Genomic DNA, 17,364 nt, shown 5'->3' with positions numbered 1-17,364 from the left:
GTGGAATAATCAGGATGAAAAAACAAAATGATACATTTCAACTAAAAGCACGCTTTTGCTGCAGCATTTACAAATATAATTAGTATAATTTGGTATCTATCTCTCTGTGTATGAGTGTGTGTGTGTGTGCTATATACCATTTACGCGTAGTTCAGCAGAGTGTTCGATACGACCGGCTTTATTTTCAGCTACACATCGATAATGACCTCGATGATATGCGGTCACAGCTTCAATCGTCAGCTGACTAATGCGTGGCGATGTCATCACCACATGAACACCCGTCTCAATCGTTGTAATTGGTGACTCATTGAAGTACCATGTGATTTTCATCGGTAAATCACCCTTCAATGCCATACACTGTACAGCGGCCACATCATCCGTATTCAATGGATCGTCGCCGAATGTGAATGGTAACAATTGTGGAATTACTTTGAAAAATGAAAAGAGAACCGGGAAAAGGTGCGAATTTTTATTTTTCAATTTGTATTTGTAGCAACAGCAGCACACAACCAATGAATATGGTTGAAAAAAATGTAGGTAGCGAGGATGAAAACACAAAATGATAAAAAATGAATCAAGGGAGGGAAAAAAAGTAACTCAAATGAGAAATCTCGGCTAAAATTCCACAAATGTTCGATGTTTTTCGTTCGTTTCGGAATATGAGTAGTACCATTAACCCAGAGCGATGTTGTATAGTTTGATGATCCACCGGAATTCTCCGAAATACATGTATAGTTCCCGCTGTGACGATCCCGAACTGATTCGATACTTAGAATGCTGATGCGTTGATTGGTTCGACTAATCGATACACCGTCATTTGAGTAAATCAATTGATTGTTGCGCATCCATGTGATTTTCAACGGTAAATCACCTTTGTTAACGGTACACGAAGCCGATACCATATCCATGGCATTGATCTCTTCTTGACCAAAGTCGAACGGAACGATTTGTGGCAATACTATACGTTTCGTTTTCGGAGTAAAATGTAAACTTACTAATCTCAGCTTGAAATTGATGATTCGACAAATTGATTTGAATAAAAATATTCCCAACGAAGAAGAACTTGAACATTTTCTACCAATGCGGTGGTAGACCTCAACAAATAAAACTTTCCAACCACGAATCTCCTATGAGAAAACTTTGAACCCTAATCGAAGACAACTCAAATACCTTGCGATGACATCGTCTTCCCTCAATTTTTCAAGACGTTTTGACGAAGGATTAAAACATTTTTTGGCATTTTTTTTTTCATTCGCACACACTGAAAAGAGGTTGTTATCTGACTTTCTTGACGCGTAAATAGAAAGTTTCTTTTTTCTTGTAAAATATTTATTTTGAATTTAGCACACGAACTTGAATTCAATCGAAAATGTGAAAACGTTGCCATGGATAAATTTGTTCGAACAAATTTCCTGTTTAACTGTCTGAAGTTATGGTGGTTACAAACCTCTTTCCAGTGATTCAGCGAATGGAATAAACTTTTCATGAATATGGATTTCGACGAACTTACCCATTACTTGAACTTCTAATGCACCACGAGCACTGTATCCTTCCGCATTTTTGGCCACACACGTGTAGGTTGCTTGATCGGAGTTTCGTTCGACATTTTCAATGATGAGAGTTCCATTCGGGAAGACTTTTTGCTTTCGGTTGATTGGCAATGCACGGTTATCTGTTGAAAATTGCAGAATGGGTTGAAGTTTAATTTTCAGTTTGCATAATGTGTGATGCGTTTCATGAAATATCAGCTTAATTAAATTATTTCTAAGGATGAACACAAATTGAGCTTCTTTTGGAACATGACATTAAACATTTTAAATCCAAAAAACACTCATGTGTTTAAAATTGAAACTCTTAATTTACCGCGTTCCCAAACGATGGACTTAATTGGATAGCCAGCAACTGGGCATGTAACAACAAGCGTTTCACCGGCGACGATAGCCTTCTTTTCCATTGGACGAATATATGGTAAACCGTAGACATTGATTTTGGCCGAATGTTCAGCTGTGCCGACTTTGCTGCTCGCAAAACATTTGTACAAACCACCATCGTTAGCATGGATCGAGGTGATGTTCAAGTATGAAACCACATCGCCGTTCACAGTTACATATTGGCCGACTTGGTAGCGTTCATTGTTTGAAATTTTCTTTCCGTCCAATTCCCATGAGATTTCCGGTGTTGGATTGCCACCGCCAATACATTTTCTGAAAATTTGAATGAATATTGGGTCAATGTGCTTAACTGAAACAACTCTTTTACTTGATAGGATTTTATTGCACTCACAAAAATACTGGTGGTCCAGGGCGAAGAGTTTCCTCGGTAAATGCATGTCGAATGACTGGTGGATCGACTGTGAGTAAAGAAGAGAAGAATGATTAGTAAATCAATTCAAGTATGATGAAAAAACCCATTGCCAGGTATTCATCCAAAAAAATGTAATTCATTGAGTTTCAATAATACTTACATCTTCCTCCCAATTTGAGTTCAGCGCTGGCCTGTGCACTTTCCTGGTCGTTGCGAACAAAACATTGATACATGCCGTTGTCTTCCTTTTTCACCGATTCAATGCGAAGAATAGCATCGCTGTGTCCGGGCATTGGTTTGCCGTCCTTCATCCATGACACCGTTTTGATTGGATTACCTGAGTAGTGGCATGTAAACACAGCCGGCCGACCGAAATCGACGGTTTGTGTTGGTGGATCGATTTTCGCAGACAATGGAGCCGTTACAGTCAATACAGTTTCAACACTTTCTCCACCGACCGAATTGTTCACAACGCACAAATATTTTCCCGAATCGTCGATTACTGCATCCTTAATGATCAATGTGCCCGACACCTGTTTGACTCGATCATTCAAAACCACAGCCTGTTTACGTGTTGTACCCTCGATAAATTTGTACCATCTAAAGTTTGAGTTATTTTTTTGTTAGAAGAGAAATATTTCATTAGTATCGGATCGATATTCTTGTGATGGCACGCATTTCAAGTCAATGAAATAATAAAATTAACGGTTCCATGGTATCGTAAAATACGTTTTTTAAAGAAAATTTTGATTAATGAAACATTTTTGTGTTAATTTTGATAATTCAAAAAGAAAGAGTTTAAAATTGAAATATATGGAACATCAAATGAAAATTTTGTTACGAAAGAAACTGAAACGAAATATTTGTACGAGTATAAATGAGCAATTATGAGGTTTTAGTGTGATTTGGAAAAAAAAATTCACTTGAAATGGTATGTACTTCACAAGATTTTTTAAAAATTGAAAAAAAAATGTTTCTCCTCTTTATTTTCCCAAATCCGCACTATCTCGAAGGGACTCTGTTCTGAAGTGACTTTGTTTCGTAGTCGAAGTTTCAATAGGAAAATGTCGTTGTTTTTGTTTCATTTATTTGGCGCGTTGAAGAGAGTTAAATACCTATACACCGGAGGTGGACTTGCTTGTGCCTCAGCTAATATACTAAATGTTGTTGCAATGGCATGCTTGAATGTGATACTTTGGGCATTATTAGCAAATGACGGTGGCTTCGAACCGATGGGATCTATGTAATGAATCAACATAATTTCGGTTCTTTTTTTCGATAGGTCATTAGTCAGACATGAACGATTTCGTTGAAATTAACAAATTCATTCGTATTGGGATCCTGATTTTCCGAAAACTTCACATCGCTGCACAAGAGTTTTAATTTTATAAATGGTTCAGATTCGTAGCTTTTTCCATCGGAATGTGTACCAAAGTGAATGTGGCTAGAATAACGTACCGTATAAGTGGAACAGGATAAGCTTGCGATTTCTGGAAAATTGCTGGTTTAATGTGAATGGTTTGACAAATTTATAATTTGCCTTTGCATATAACTTATCCTTTGACTTGAATGATGTTTTTCATGTTTTTTCTGAAGAATTCTATACAAATTATCATTCATTAGCCTTACATCAACTTAAGTGATAAACAATTGTCGGGCAAAAACTGTTTGAACACTTTGAAAAATTCGTTTCATAACATTGAGTGTAAAAAATGTTGTTTCATAGGATTGAACGCAAAAGAGCCATGTCACGCCTCTGAAGCGGACTTTATCCCTAGGTTTCAGTGATGTAGTGGTTATCACATCGGTCTACAATGGTCTGTATTGAATCGTTTTCATTTGCTGAACATTCAATTCTCAATGTTAAATGGACGACGCGTTAATGTGAAATCATTCTGTTCTTATTCTGCCATGTGTGCATTTTGTGAAAAGAGAAAAGATGCATTCCATACCATTTTCATAAATACTTTCTGTTTTTGACATGAAAAAAAACGAACACGAGTTAAAAATTGGTATGAATAAGCTAATTCGAAGATTACTATTGTTTGGTTATTCAACACGCGGAAATGCGAAGAATCTTAGTTTCGTATGAAAATGCCAGCTTCAGCTTCCCGTGAAAATGACTCGATTCCAAATTCAATGACCGCATAGTTTTTTCGGTTTCTTATTCGAATGTTGCCTTTGTTCCATCGCTGACGAATGTGTTATGTGTTATCTGTTATGACTTTTGAGTTTCCTGATGAAATATAAAATTGTGTCATCAATCCGAGCGATGATATAAACAAATTTCAAATTTAAAAAGACACTTTTAGGCTGAATCTCATCAATTTTCGATCGGAATCATGACATATTCTATCGGAATTATTCAGTCGGTTATCAGAAATCAGATCGGACACATCAGAACGATGGCAAGGTATATCGTCGTCAAGATTATTGAATTGGCCTTGGCCACAATTCTGCTACGGGTCTTTTGGCCAAGTGGACTGTGTTCAAGCCTCTTGGACAAAGTTTTCGAAGAATTGGCCGAAGAATTGACAAACAATCATGGGCTGCGGCGAAAGGAGTATCAATTTGATGTTTAATACGGCGAATTTGAGACATTGGTGATCAGTCTGGCCGAATCGGATGAATTCTCGATCATTCACAATGCAAAAGGTGAAAAGTTGAAGCGGAATTACACCGACGTGACTTTCGCCAAGTCAGCATCGAAGGGCAAGCATGAAAGTAAACCACCAACATTACTCAACGGCCGACTCATGTACGACCTGGACAGCTACTTGACGAAATGCAACTGCCATGACATTGGTGACGTACTGCAATTAACGGATCAAATCGGCAAGAAAGCGTTCGACGACTGTTGGCGTGCACCGATCATTAAAAACCTTTTGAAAAATGAAAAATCAACCAATATTGCACCGACCACCACAATGTTCCTGTATGCAATAACCACCAAGCAACAGTACAATGAGTGTGAACGGTTGAAGCGAATGATTTTCAAGACCAAGGACGCCAAACGCCGTGCACAATTGTTGAATCGACTTGCAAGCATCCGGTACGTAGGCATCACCACAAACTATGGACGACGAACATACGAACATCTGGTAAGCGAAGCCGGTCCGTCATTCGCCACAAAACTGGCCCAATTACCTCGTACCGAGCTGGTCATCTCATTTTACAATGTTCGTGCGTTCGGATTAACGCATGATGATACCGCCGACTTGGAATCGATGCTCATAAAATCGTTGCAAAACAACAAAGTGATCCACAATCTTAGCTTCAATAACCACGTCGAACATCTCACACGTCAACACAGCACCAATGAGCCTGTATGTCATCGATCAAATGAACGCACTAACACCAACAGCTGTGGCTTTCGTCGACAACGCGACCAACAAGATTAAATTCATCGAATAATTACTCACATTTCGCGCACATGTTTTAATTTATTCATCGGCAAACTGAGTGGCATCCCGAAAGACCAGCTAGTCATCAGATTCTACAGTTTATCTAAACTTGGTGTCTGTTCCGGCACTCACAAAAATCGCGATTTGAAACGAACAGAGCAAAGGGATATTGCAACTTTTTTGACCAGAAAAAACGCCATCTTACGTCGTGCCCGTAAATTATTTTACTGTACATTTAGATGGTAGAGCTTGAACAAAAGTTCGACACTATGCATAAACTTGGAAAGAGCTTGATAAACTTGATGAAATGCATATATTTTATGGTCGTTGCAATACCCCTATGGAACAGAGTACCAGATGGAAGTGGACGACGATGTTTTCGAAAATTGGACTGTTGACTTAACGCAATCAGAGGAGTTCGGAACTGTACACCTGGATGGATCCACCATCACACAAACCTTCACCGATGTGAAACTGACGGAAAGACGAAATGAAACCAAAGGACCAAATGTACCGAAAGGCGGGAAAACAAGTGCACCGAAACTGTTGAATGGGCAACTAATGTACAACTTTTCAAACTATCTGGCCAAATGAACTGTGTTCAAGCCTCATAGACACAGTTTTCGGGAGATTGGCCGAAGAATTGGCGAAAAATCATGGACTGCGGCAAAAGCAATATCAATTGGAAGTTGGAGACGGCGTATTTGAAACATGTACTATCGATCTGGCCGAATCGAATGAATTCTCGTTGATTCAGAATGCAAAAGGTGAAATGTCGAAGCGCAATTACACTGACGCGGCCTTTGCCAAGTCAGCATCAAAAGGCAAGCCGCAAAGTAAACCACCAACATTACTCAACGGCCGCCTTATGTACGACCTGGACAGCTATTTGACGAAATGAAACTGCCATAACATTGATTGCAATTGACTGATCAAAACGGCAAGAGGGGGTTCGACGACTATTGGCGCGCACCCGTGATCAACAACCTTTCGAAAACCGAGAAAATCCACCAATATGAATGCCTGCTGGGATAGTAATTGAAGCTAATTGACAGTGAAATGACTTGGGTCAAGACTTTGTATTGTGTTCGGGTTATTTAATACGCGGAAATGTTATAAATATTAGCAATTTAAGTCGGTGTCATAATCATATACTCTCACTCAATATGAGTCAACCGTCTAGTCACCTTATAAGTGGGACAGGAAACGCTTGCGCCTGGCAGAGTAATGCAAATGTGGAATGCTGGCTTCGTGTAAAAATGCTGCCCTTTGAATCGGACGAGAAGGATGGAGCGCGACTTTGAACCGGTTCTATTTACATTAAAATCCAAATGATGGAAAGGATTGCATATTTCACGCATGAACAAGCACACGGATAAGTGGGAGGATAGAGAAAAAAAACAAGAAGTAATAACGCTAAGTGTTTAAGCTGTATAAAACGCATCACCGAATGCACATTACATATGTTGGGATTTTTGTAGCTCAATGAACTTGACTTTGTCGCGTCGGTTTTGCAATTCCATTCGATGTGTATTAGCACCATCCATGCCGAAGACGTATAATTCGCAAAGGTTACAATAAATACCATGTCGAAGAACATTTAAACACACAAACGAAGAAGAAACAAAAAGAAACCCTAACCGGGAGAGTGCTACAGATAACATAATAATTCTCGGTAGACAAATCGATTCACGCGGCTTGTCTGTGTTGCCATCAGCCGGCAAAATCGGGAATTGTGAGACGTGTACGAATGTGCTTGAGAGAGCGCATTCGATTTCATTGCATTACACAAATATGCACTCGTTCTGTGTGCAATGCACACACACGCAACGTGCGACAAAAACCAAAACATGTAGTATATTTGTAGAGTGGCAGTGTGAAATGTCACGTTTATTTTTGCCGGGTGGTGATCGTGAAAATAGAATTCGAGTAATATACAAAATAGTGCGCGGTGTATGTGTATGTGTGGGCAGCGCAAGCATATCAGCATATATGATAATCACTCTCTCTTTCAATTTTCCATGTCAGAATTGTTTGGGGTTTTCCACACGCACGCCAAACCTACACACCATCACATCGCCAGCCGGACCAGCTGTTTTTATCCGGATGTATTGGTGCGAGCGATAGAGAAGAGCGTGAGTACACTGCCGTACGCTGAGAGTTGGATTCGACTTCAATCCATAGACACACATACACATTCGCGCACTTTGAATCGCAAACGGAAACGATTCAACTGTTTAAAGGCTCTTACTATAGCCATTGTTCTCCTCACTAAGCGAATGAATGTACAGGAGACACGGTTGAGTTGATGCATTCATCGATGCGGCACTGCCGCATCAAAAGCGAAACGTGAAAAGCACATGGTGCACATCGGCCACATGCATTCTCGTAGTACAGTCACGCGTAAACAAATGGAGAACGCAAAGGGGAAATGTTCTACTCACATCACGCTGGTGAGCTGAAGAGAGCGAGTGAACGCATGTATGTCGTTGTGTGCGTGTGTGTGTGTGTGTATGAGTACATCATTGTGTCTATGTAGGGGTAAAACCCATTTCGTATGTATTTTCGTTCTTTTTTGCTCGTATTTTGTTTGGTTGCTGTGGAGAACGTTTTGTGTACAACGCGAAAAACGCCAGATGATATCATGTGTGAGCGTGTGAGCATGTATGTGTATGACACAACGATATAAAGTAAGCGAAACAGCTATCGTACAAAGAAGTGCCACTAAATAAACAAAACTATGATCAACATGCTTTATTTATAAGAGGCTCTTCTTCGTCGTGTTTTTTTTTGCTTCTTTCTTTTCTGTTTGTGGGCGCACGTATTCTGCGACCAAGAGTAAAATGCTACTGTTTACTTCGCTGATAATCGGCACTTAAACTTACTAGACGATGGAAAATATGGCAATCAAACGATTCGCATCGATTTAATGCGCTCTCATGATTCTGAACTTCTTTCATCGCTTGTGGGAAACTGAGACAGAAACAAGACACACAACTGGTATGTGTGTGCATTTGATGAGCACCCGCATAGATTGTGAATGCAATAAAAAAAAACACGACAAAGTCTTAAAACTCATTCGAATAGTATCAATGGCTTACCCACACTGTCTGACTCTTTAGTTCTATGCAGAGTGTTTGTTTTCGTTTTACCCGCAATTTAACACACGTAACGCACGATTTACTCTAAACTATGATGGCTTCATTATCTTGCCATGTTCTTTCCACCAAATGACTAAATCAGTGGGAATTCTTCATCGTCGTTGGTTTTTTTTTCGGTTCAAACTAAACAAATAGCTTATTCTCACCTCAAGAATTTAAAGTGCATTGACGATGCATTTCAACCACACATTTCACGTAAAATACACATTGCAATCATACACACATTTACTCATTTCACATGGATGAAAAGAAAGTAAATTTAGAGAAAACAATACATTGCTTGAGTTGATTCAATGGAACCGCGTGGAAATAATGATAATTATCAACATTGTGGCAAATCGCATTATCGCATCCTATCCTGATGTGGTTTTTAGAAACAGTTGTGGTAGCGGCGGCGACAAAACCACTCAACAACGGTGGAAAAATCAGCACTACCGTTAGATTTAATAAATTCTGTGTCGCCCAATCAAATTTCAACCGTTCTGAGCTGAAAAATAACAAACCTAAAGACTGCGACTGGAAATGCTTGGCTATTACAAAATAATGCCATCGGTTGATTGACGCGACGTTCGATTCGAATGAATTTATTGTCGGCTTGTAGTGTCGGCGCTTTTGATGATATTGGCTCTGGAATAATTTATTTATGATTTTGACATGAATTTTTAATTAATTTCACAAAGTTTTGCGTGCGGTTACAGCCGTTATTTCTAATTCGGTTTCAATTCGCTTGATACTCTAGTCGTAATTGACTAAAGCGTATCAAAACCATAAGATTTACGAAGCTGAACGATGGCATAGGGTATGCTTGAACTCATGCAAACAATGTCAATATATGTTCGGATTCACGTTCAATCCAGGTACGCTTCAAATCATTGGATTGCAATGCAGGCGGTTTTATCGAGATCGGTTCCAATCAGTGGAGAATAAAATGATGGCAGTGACGACCTAATACTATAAATTTTGCATATTTTTTCTCGATTCGATGAAAGGTACGTTGCTGAGATAGATTTCAACCCTTTGCTGTATGATTTGTATGCCAATTTGCTCGAAATTTCACACATTTTTTAGCTCTTTATTGTTTTTGTATTTCTTAGCGGAGTCATGGTTAGAATCCTCATTTGTTTGACATCAAAGAAAGAATTGTCTTTCTTTCCATTCATTCTCATGAAATTTGTTCTTACCGAAAACTAGGCAAAGGCAAACTTTGCACTGGACAGAGTAATGTGATACTTTCATTGGATGGAATATCAATGGTTCGACTTTTGTCGCCGGTTGTGATTTTCGGAACGACAAATGCGATCGGTTCTGAAATAAATATCAATTTTATGCTTGTTTTTTTCTCGGTAAAAAACGGATTTTGTCTACAAATTTCTTAAAACCATTTTGAATGATTTATGATTTCAACATTTGATGCATGAATGTTGGGCTAGAGCCTCAGTACTCGTTGATGGGCAATAACAGACTTTGCTTGATTTAATTCGTTTTTTTTCTTCAATCAACCTTCATTTTAAGTTCACAACAAATTTACCTAAACAAAGGTGCCGGACTTGACTGTGCTGGACAAAGCAACCGGACATTGCGCTGCAGTCGTGCACGAACCATATTGAGTTCATCACCTTCATTAAACTTTGGTCTAATCTTCGTGACTGGCTCTGTTCATTGGCAGATGAAAATATGTTATTTATACATTTTTTTAGAACAATTTTGACTCTTTCACATTATGAAGTGTTTTGTTGTTGTTTTAAGCCAGGATATGGGTAGAAACTGTGCGTGTGCATGTCGTTTGCAATGAAAGTATTCAAATTTCGGACGTTTTATTTAAAAGACACCGTTTTTCTCTCGAATTTGTTGAGACTCTGCTACTAAATTCCTTTCCTGATAATGATTTCTCACAAATCAAATCAAATGAATTTGTTCTTTGTACTGAAGGAGTCCTTTTTTGGTTGTAAATGTAAGTGTTTCCAGCATTCATTTTGTAAAGGTATGCATACCGGAGTAATTGAATGAAGTTGTATCGATTTTGTTCTTCAAAAGAAACATGCTTACCGGAAGAGACTTACAGGATACGATTGGACTGGGCATAGCAAATTTAAGCTATCGCCTTCACGCACTCGAGGTATATTCAATTTATCGGCTTGACTGACTTTTGGTGGCAGACTATTAATGGGTTCTATTTAAAAATAAAATCATCTCATTGTAAATTTTCTTTTTTACAATTCAAAAATTGATTCATTTTCTCCTTCTGAGAATGCTTGGTATTTAAAAAAAAAAAAAACTAAAAAATCATCCAAAGTCCAATCGATGCTTGAATATTGGTTTTAAGGCCCACTGTGCTATCGCTGATTATTTCGATTGATGCGATATAATAATGAGTCGATTGAAATGTTTGAAAACATATGCGAAAATTTCTAAATGTGTGCATGGTTCATTCCAAAAACTTGAATTTTTCACAAGTTAACACTCATTTCGAGGTGTTTTTCTTACCGGAAAAGGCTTACAGGGTATGACTGGACTGGGCAAAGTAGATTAAGGCTTTCTCCCATTTGAACACGAGCTTTACTCAATTCGTCAGCTTGACTGACTTTTGGTGCGACCCATCCCAACGGCTCTGTTTGAAGCAATTATTATTCAATGTTCATTTTTAAAAAAAAATCAAAACATCAATTGATCTAGTCAAACTAGAAACATCGAATTCCGGATTCATACGATGCCCGAATATGGAATAAAGATAGTCTGTGCATTCACTGTTAATTGATAACAACCCGTACTCAATATTGCCGCAAAATATGTTCGATGAACGATACACATTTCGATCGCCATTGAATAAGACATTGTTGATGTTTTTTTTTTCTTCTTGTTTGCGAGAGAGATTGTTGGGCCGATTCCTCGCTGTACTGCAATACGAGGCCAACCCGTGACGGAGCCGAAGCAAGCTTCTGCACTCTATCTATTTCCAAAAATCAGTTTAACATTTGTTGTCCACCAATGGTGGAACTATCAGATGTTAAGCTGATAAGAACAGATACTACACTTTGATCTTAGCCTTTAGGCCGAGAAGCGATACCGAACCATTCGCACTGCGTCTCTCTTGTCTTCTCTGCGCATACGTTGCGCTTGCAAATTATAAGCAACGCTCGAGTGTAAAACCGTACGCTACGTTTCGTTACAGCTGTGCTCATACGCACACACTCCACGTACGGTGTGTATGGTTTGAAGCGATAGATTGGACGTTTTGTTAGTTTCATTTGCCTCGTTTGCTTCAAGACACAATCGATTTGTGTCGTTTTTGTTGTTTTTTCAGAACAAAATTTTATAATCGATTTGAAGAAAAAAAGAACGTATCCACTTTTCTTACCGGAAAAGGCTCACAGGGTATGACTGGACTGGGCAAAGTAAATTAAGGCTTTCTCCAATTCGAACGCGAGCTATTTTAAATTCATCGGCTAAATTCACTTTTGGTGCGACCCAGCCCAACGGTTCTGTTTCAAATTGAACGAATTTTGAAAATGGTTAAAATGTACAAACAATCGTCGAAATAAAATCGATGCCAGAGTAGATTTGGACACACTGTGCGTTCGTATTCGAATTTCCGTGCAAGAGTCACCCTTCTATTTTGCCCAATTAATCTTAATTCATGTCATAATGCGCCTCATTAGCACAGAATTGAGTGTTTTCATTTTGAAATTCTTCTGTTACGAACCTGTATGAAGGTGTAGGATAACTTTGAACGGGGCAAAGTAAACTGATTGCTTCTCTTAGATGCTCAGTTACTAATCGAAGTTTTTCGATAGTTTCAAGACGTGGTGGGACACTTTGAATTGGTTCTGTTGAAAAAATTCCATTGTTTCAATTCGAATCAAAGTGATTCAAAATTTCTATTATCTCTTAATTGCCCAGTTGAGCCAAGGAAACCCTGTGCGTTCGATTTGAAATCTTTTTTCCTTCGGTTTTGAATTGTCAGAACGGTTTTTGCTTGGATAGTTTACCTGTGGGATGCGATTGGATAACTTTGAACGGGACACAATAAACTAATTGCGTTCCTCAAACCAACGGATGCTAACTTTAGTTTTTCGCCAAGTTCAAGGCGAGGACTTTGAAATTGAATGGGTTCTAAAATGGATAATTCGAGGATATCAGTCCAAAAATGTGTTCAAATGTGTTCGGTTCATTGAACTCTTAGAGTAGATGCAAATGAACTTTGATCATTCACACATCCTGAATGCTGGCATAGATACGTACTAGATCGGACACATCAAAAGTTCCAACACAAATATTTACTCTATGTCTCTGCTGTGTGCTTCTTTTTTTTTCATTCAGTGAGCAATTCATTTGTTTTTCGTATTTTCAAATTGAATGTGATATTTTCATTCGAACCATTAGCATTTTCACTGCATAGACACAATCGGTTTGAATGACCAGCAAACCAATGAAAATGTAAACAAAAGCTAATTTTTCACCGGACCTAATTCTATTTAAAAAAAAAAAAAAACGTATGTTCGAATCGACGGAAATCTTTTTGTTTTCAGTCTAGGTACGAAGGAGTGGAATAACTTTGGTTGCTTGCAATTGTTTGAGAAGCAACTTTTCGGAAAAAACTATTGTTATTTTTACCAAACAATCGCGTTGAATTGGTTTCCCGGATAAATTGATTTCTTCTATTAGAATTTGTTTGAATTCGACGAATTTCGTTTGCAGAAGCGTATTAAAAAAAAATAACGATGATAGTTTTTGAAGAAGAAAAAAGAGCAAGTCTTACCGAAAAATTGGAGCGGGATATGCCATTGCTGGGCATGCAATGCTAACTGTATGGTTGATTTGTACCCGCACACCTCGTACGCTGAATTCATCAGCGACGCTAATTTTCGGACGAATATTGCCAATTGGCTCTACGAAGTGAAAATACACATCATATGTGGTGTGCGTGTGTGTGTGTGTATATTGCACATGCAACTTTCTTTTGGTTTTAATCAATATATGCAGAGATGCTAGATGCACTGAATGTTGGCATAAATTTGGTCTGCGCCATCACATTTTGAATTCACAAAGTCTCAAATGAATCCAAATGAGTTAAAATGTGTTACCTGTAGGATGCGATTGGATAACTCTGAACTGGGCACAGTAAATTTGTTGTATCTTTCATTTGAACAAATGCAACGCGAAATTTGTCAGTACGTTCAATGCGAGGCTGTACACTTTGAATTGGTTCTGAAAGGTGAAAGTGTGTGTGTGTGTTTTTTTTTTGTGGATCAAATATTCGGTATTGACGTTGCACTTAAAATCGATTGAGTGGATGGAAAACCAACTCAAGGGCTTCAATGAGTCACACGGTTTACCTGAATGCTGGCATGGGATAGCGTTTGCATTTTTTTTACCATTGAACAACACTCATTAATTTTCAACAGTGTGAACGGCTTTAAAGAAAAAATTTTCTCTATTCTCGATGAAAATTATGACAAGACATCAGTTTTGTTTACCTAAATGCGCCAAGGGGAAACGATTGTGCCGGACAAAGCAAACTGATTTGATGGCGAAGTCTAACATTCGCAATATTTGTTTTATCTCCAATATTCACATTCGGTTTGGTGCTCGCAATCGGTTCTGAGAAGCCGGGGAAAATTTTTCATTTTAGATAGCACTTTTTTTTTGGTTGGTAACGTTAACCACTATGCCGATATTGAGACAGGGTTTATGCATTTGAACGCATGTATAAGAAAACATACAAAATTCACAGCTGTTCTGAGTTGGAAAAAAAATCGTTATTTACCGGAATGCAGCAATTGGCGAAGATTGCGCGGGGCATAAAAATGCAATGCTATTTCTTTCAGCCACTTTTAGTCGATTGAAGTCTTCGCCAGATGTGATTTTCGGGGCAGTGGCTTGCAATGGCTCTATATGGACAATTTTCATGGAAATAATTTTCTTATTGTAAAATTTGGTCGGTTCAAAAACTCTAGATAAATTCGCCTGAATGCTGGCATGGGATAGTGTTTGCATCTTTTGACCATTGAACAACTTTTTCAACATTTATTTTTTTATGCTACTGTGTGAGAGGCTTCAAAGCAAGTTTTTTTTTGTTCGAATCTAAACTCGATGAAAATTATGACGAGTTGTCATTGACGACAAGACATCAGCTTTGTTTACCGAAAGGCGCCAACGGGAAACGATTGTGCTGGACACAGCAAACTGATTTGATCATGTTCAGCAACTTTGAGACGTTTCAAATCATCGCCGGATGTCATTTTTGGGGCAACAGAGGTGATTGGTTCTGATTTCATTGAAAAAAGTACACAGAAATGGGAATTTATTTGAATTTGAACACGATTGAATCTTTGAATTGATATTCGAAATGCTCGAATGTTTCTTGAACTGAATCAAAATGCGAAAGTTCATGCTGTGATGCATCCGAATGTTGGGATAAGTTTTGCGTTCGAATGGTAATATTTCGAATAGTTGAAACCATATGAATAATCGTTGAATCCCTAAACATGCAGCATATTGCTGCCAGCAACTGAAAGCACACTTTCGAGATACCGTTTCACTTTTTTTGCCTTCAAAGGCTGTTTTTGCCGGAGCAATGTTTACCTGTAGGCAGGTGATGGATAGCTCATGATCGGACAAAGAAGGCTTGTCACGTGTTTCAAGCCCACCGTTACATGTCGAAATTTATCAGCGTGTTCGACTCGCGGGGCCAACGAGTTCACCGGCTCTTCAATGTTTGAAATAGAGTGTGGTTTTGATTTGGATGAAATGTATTTTTTAAAAATAGTTGATAAACTGTAAATGTTTGAGACACGGCACCCTTACTGAGTTGTATGTTCACAAAATCATGGCCCACGATGGCGCCCAATATCAACGTATTGTGTCCGACAAACATAATGCCAAAGCAATTGACGATGCAACAGATTGATGCAAAATATACACGGAAATTGGAAATTTTTGGTGAATTTTTCGACAATTTCAAGGAAGCGGGCATATTGGATTGGGATGAAACGGTTGGAAATAAATTGAGATAGGCGAAAAACGTTTGGCGCTTACCGAAAAACGGGAGGCGGTGAAGATTGCCCAAAAACCTTAAGGGTCATTGTTGCTCCCGAATGGCCCGTTTCAACCATGATATTCGAACCGGAGAGTATTTTCGGCTGAACTGAGGCGATCGGTTCTGAAAGGGTTTGTTTATTTGGTTTTCTTTTATTGATGCTTCTCTGAGTGTATACACAAAACATTGATTTTGATTTGTTGTTTTATTAATGTGATTGAATAGAGAACACGTCAAACGATTTACATGTTTGTGCAAAAACCGTGCCTATTTACATTGGCTGTCAAAATGGAATTGGACCAAACTGCATGGAACATTGTGCCAACACATTATCAGCAGTTGAAGGTAAAATGTTCTATTCTTCACTTACCTGTTATGCTTATTCATTTATTTCTTTTCAACCACAACAAACAACATAGGGAAAAAAACGTATCTGCCCTTGAAATGGGATGCAATTTGAACGATGTAGAATTCATATTTTCCGAATCCGAGTTGTGTGAATTGAATGAATGGATCGATGGAAAAGGCAAATCGATTAAAATCAATTGTTGAACATTTTCCAATTATACATTAGTCGAAAAGAAGGAGTAGCATATCTAGATTCAACGCGTGCTCAATAATGTCAAGCAAAAGCTATCTTGGAATGACACTCTTTGGCTACACATTCGAGATGTCTCCAATGGGTTTTGTTTCATTTTCATGTTTTAATCTTCGAAGCGCATAGAATCACACTTCCAATCGACCGACAGGACATTTGATTTCGAGAATCATATGATACGTGCGCGATACAGCAAAGTTTTTGGAATTTTGTGTCTTTTCACATCTCAATTTCGGTGTTCTTCGCAACAACTTCATCAAATTGAACCGGAAAAAATTCGCAATCTACTTTTTTTCGAACTTCAAAAGTCCAAAATCTTTGGATCAGTTCATTTTGGTTTGGAATATGGAAAAGCGATTTTCTTTTTCGTCTACTTTTTCTCGTTGTTCAAGTTGATGTGTGTGTGTGTGTGTGTGTATGTGCCGAAATGAAATTGCAAATACGCAACGCACAGGGTACCCTATCCCAACATTCAGGCATTCAACAACAATGCTGCAATCGGTTTTCCTTTTTTTTCAATTTTCTTGCCCTAATGACACTTCAATCATTTATCTATTATATTTTGAAATCGAAAGAAAAAAATAAAATTGTATGTTGCGTGAGCGGGCGGTTACTTGCGTTTCAAATCGCGTTTAAATGCAAACTTAATTATGCTACGGTAAAATCGTTTCTTCGAATCGAACAAAACAAAGGAAAAAAAAACTTTCAATTGATTTACTTGATTGAAACGTTCATAATTTTAATTGCAATGGAAAATATAAACTATTGATTGAAAAGTGGATTGTTCATTAGGCTGAGGCTGTACTGCATGAGCACATCCCCTCATGTCATACGGTCTCTCTCTCTCTCTCTCATCGAATG

At 38.3% G+C, this 17,364-nt stretch overlaps 1 protein-coding gene and 1 non-coding gene across 46 annotated transcripts in view; both read right to left on the bottom strand.

Annotated features, from left to right (window-relative positions):
• LOC129576772 (cell adhesion molecule Dscam2) overlaps positions 1 to 17,364 on the bottom strand; it is a 77,862-nt gene that overhangs the window by 30,389 nt on the left and 30,109 nt on the right. For 7 of the 45 annotated variants that reach the window (XM_055462436.1, XM_055462419.1, XM_055462448.1 and 4 more), the window contains exons 7-11: positions 12,225 to 12,348; positions 2,465 to 2,904; positions 2,284 to 2,350; positions 1,864 to 2,204; positions 1,511 to 1,672 (exon numbers count right to left, since the gene is read on the bottom strand). In XM_055462436.1, coding sequence (XP_055318411.1) covers positions 1,511 to 1,672; positions 1,864 to 2,204; positions 2,284 to 2,350; positions 2,465 to 2,904; positions 12,225 to 12,348 — 1,134 coding nt within the window. Of the gene's footprint in view, positions 1 to 137; positions 429 to 1,510; positions 1,673 to 1,863; positions 2,205 to 2,283; positions 2,351 to 2,464; positions 2,905 to 3,419; positions 3,544 to 6,895; positions 7,020 to 9,372; positions 9,497 to 10,050; positions 10,175 to 10,397; positions 10,522 to 10,915; positions 11,040 to 12,224; positions 12,349 to 12,569; positions 12,694 to 13,625; positions 13,756 to 13,950; positions 14,075 to 14,343; positions 14,468 to 14,633; positions 14,758 to 15,010; positions 15,135 to 15,451; positions 15,576 to 15,904; positions 16,024 to 17,364 lie in introns of those variants that run through there. The other 38 variants (XM_055462428.1, XM_055462443.1, XM_055462401.1 and 35 more) reach the window with 15 other exon arrangements.
• LOC129576996 (U2 spliceosomal RNA) lies at positions 11,738 to 11,931 on the bottom strand. The gene has a single exon (XR_008688951.1). It is a non-coding gene; the product is annotated as a U2 spliceosomal RNA (small nuclear RNA).

The sequence above is a fragment of the Sitodiplosis mosellana genome, unplaced genomic scaffold, assembly GCF_009176505.1.
Source record: "Sitodiplosis mosellana isolate CC-2019 unplaced genomic scaffold, AAFC_SMos_1.0 Smas_scaffold_6191, whole genome shotgun sequence".
NCBI classification, from domain to species: domain Eukaryota; kingdom Metazoa; phylum Arthropoda; class Insecta; order Diptera; family Cecidomyiidae; genus Sitodiplosis; species Sitodiplosis mosellana.
The sequence above is the reverse complement of the archived record's forward strand: the minus strand, read 5'-3'. Positions and strand labels throughout refer to the sequence as shown.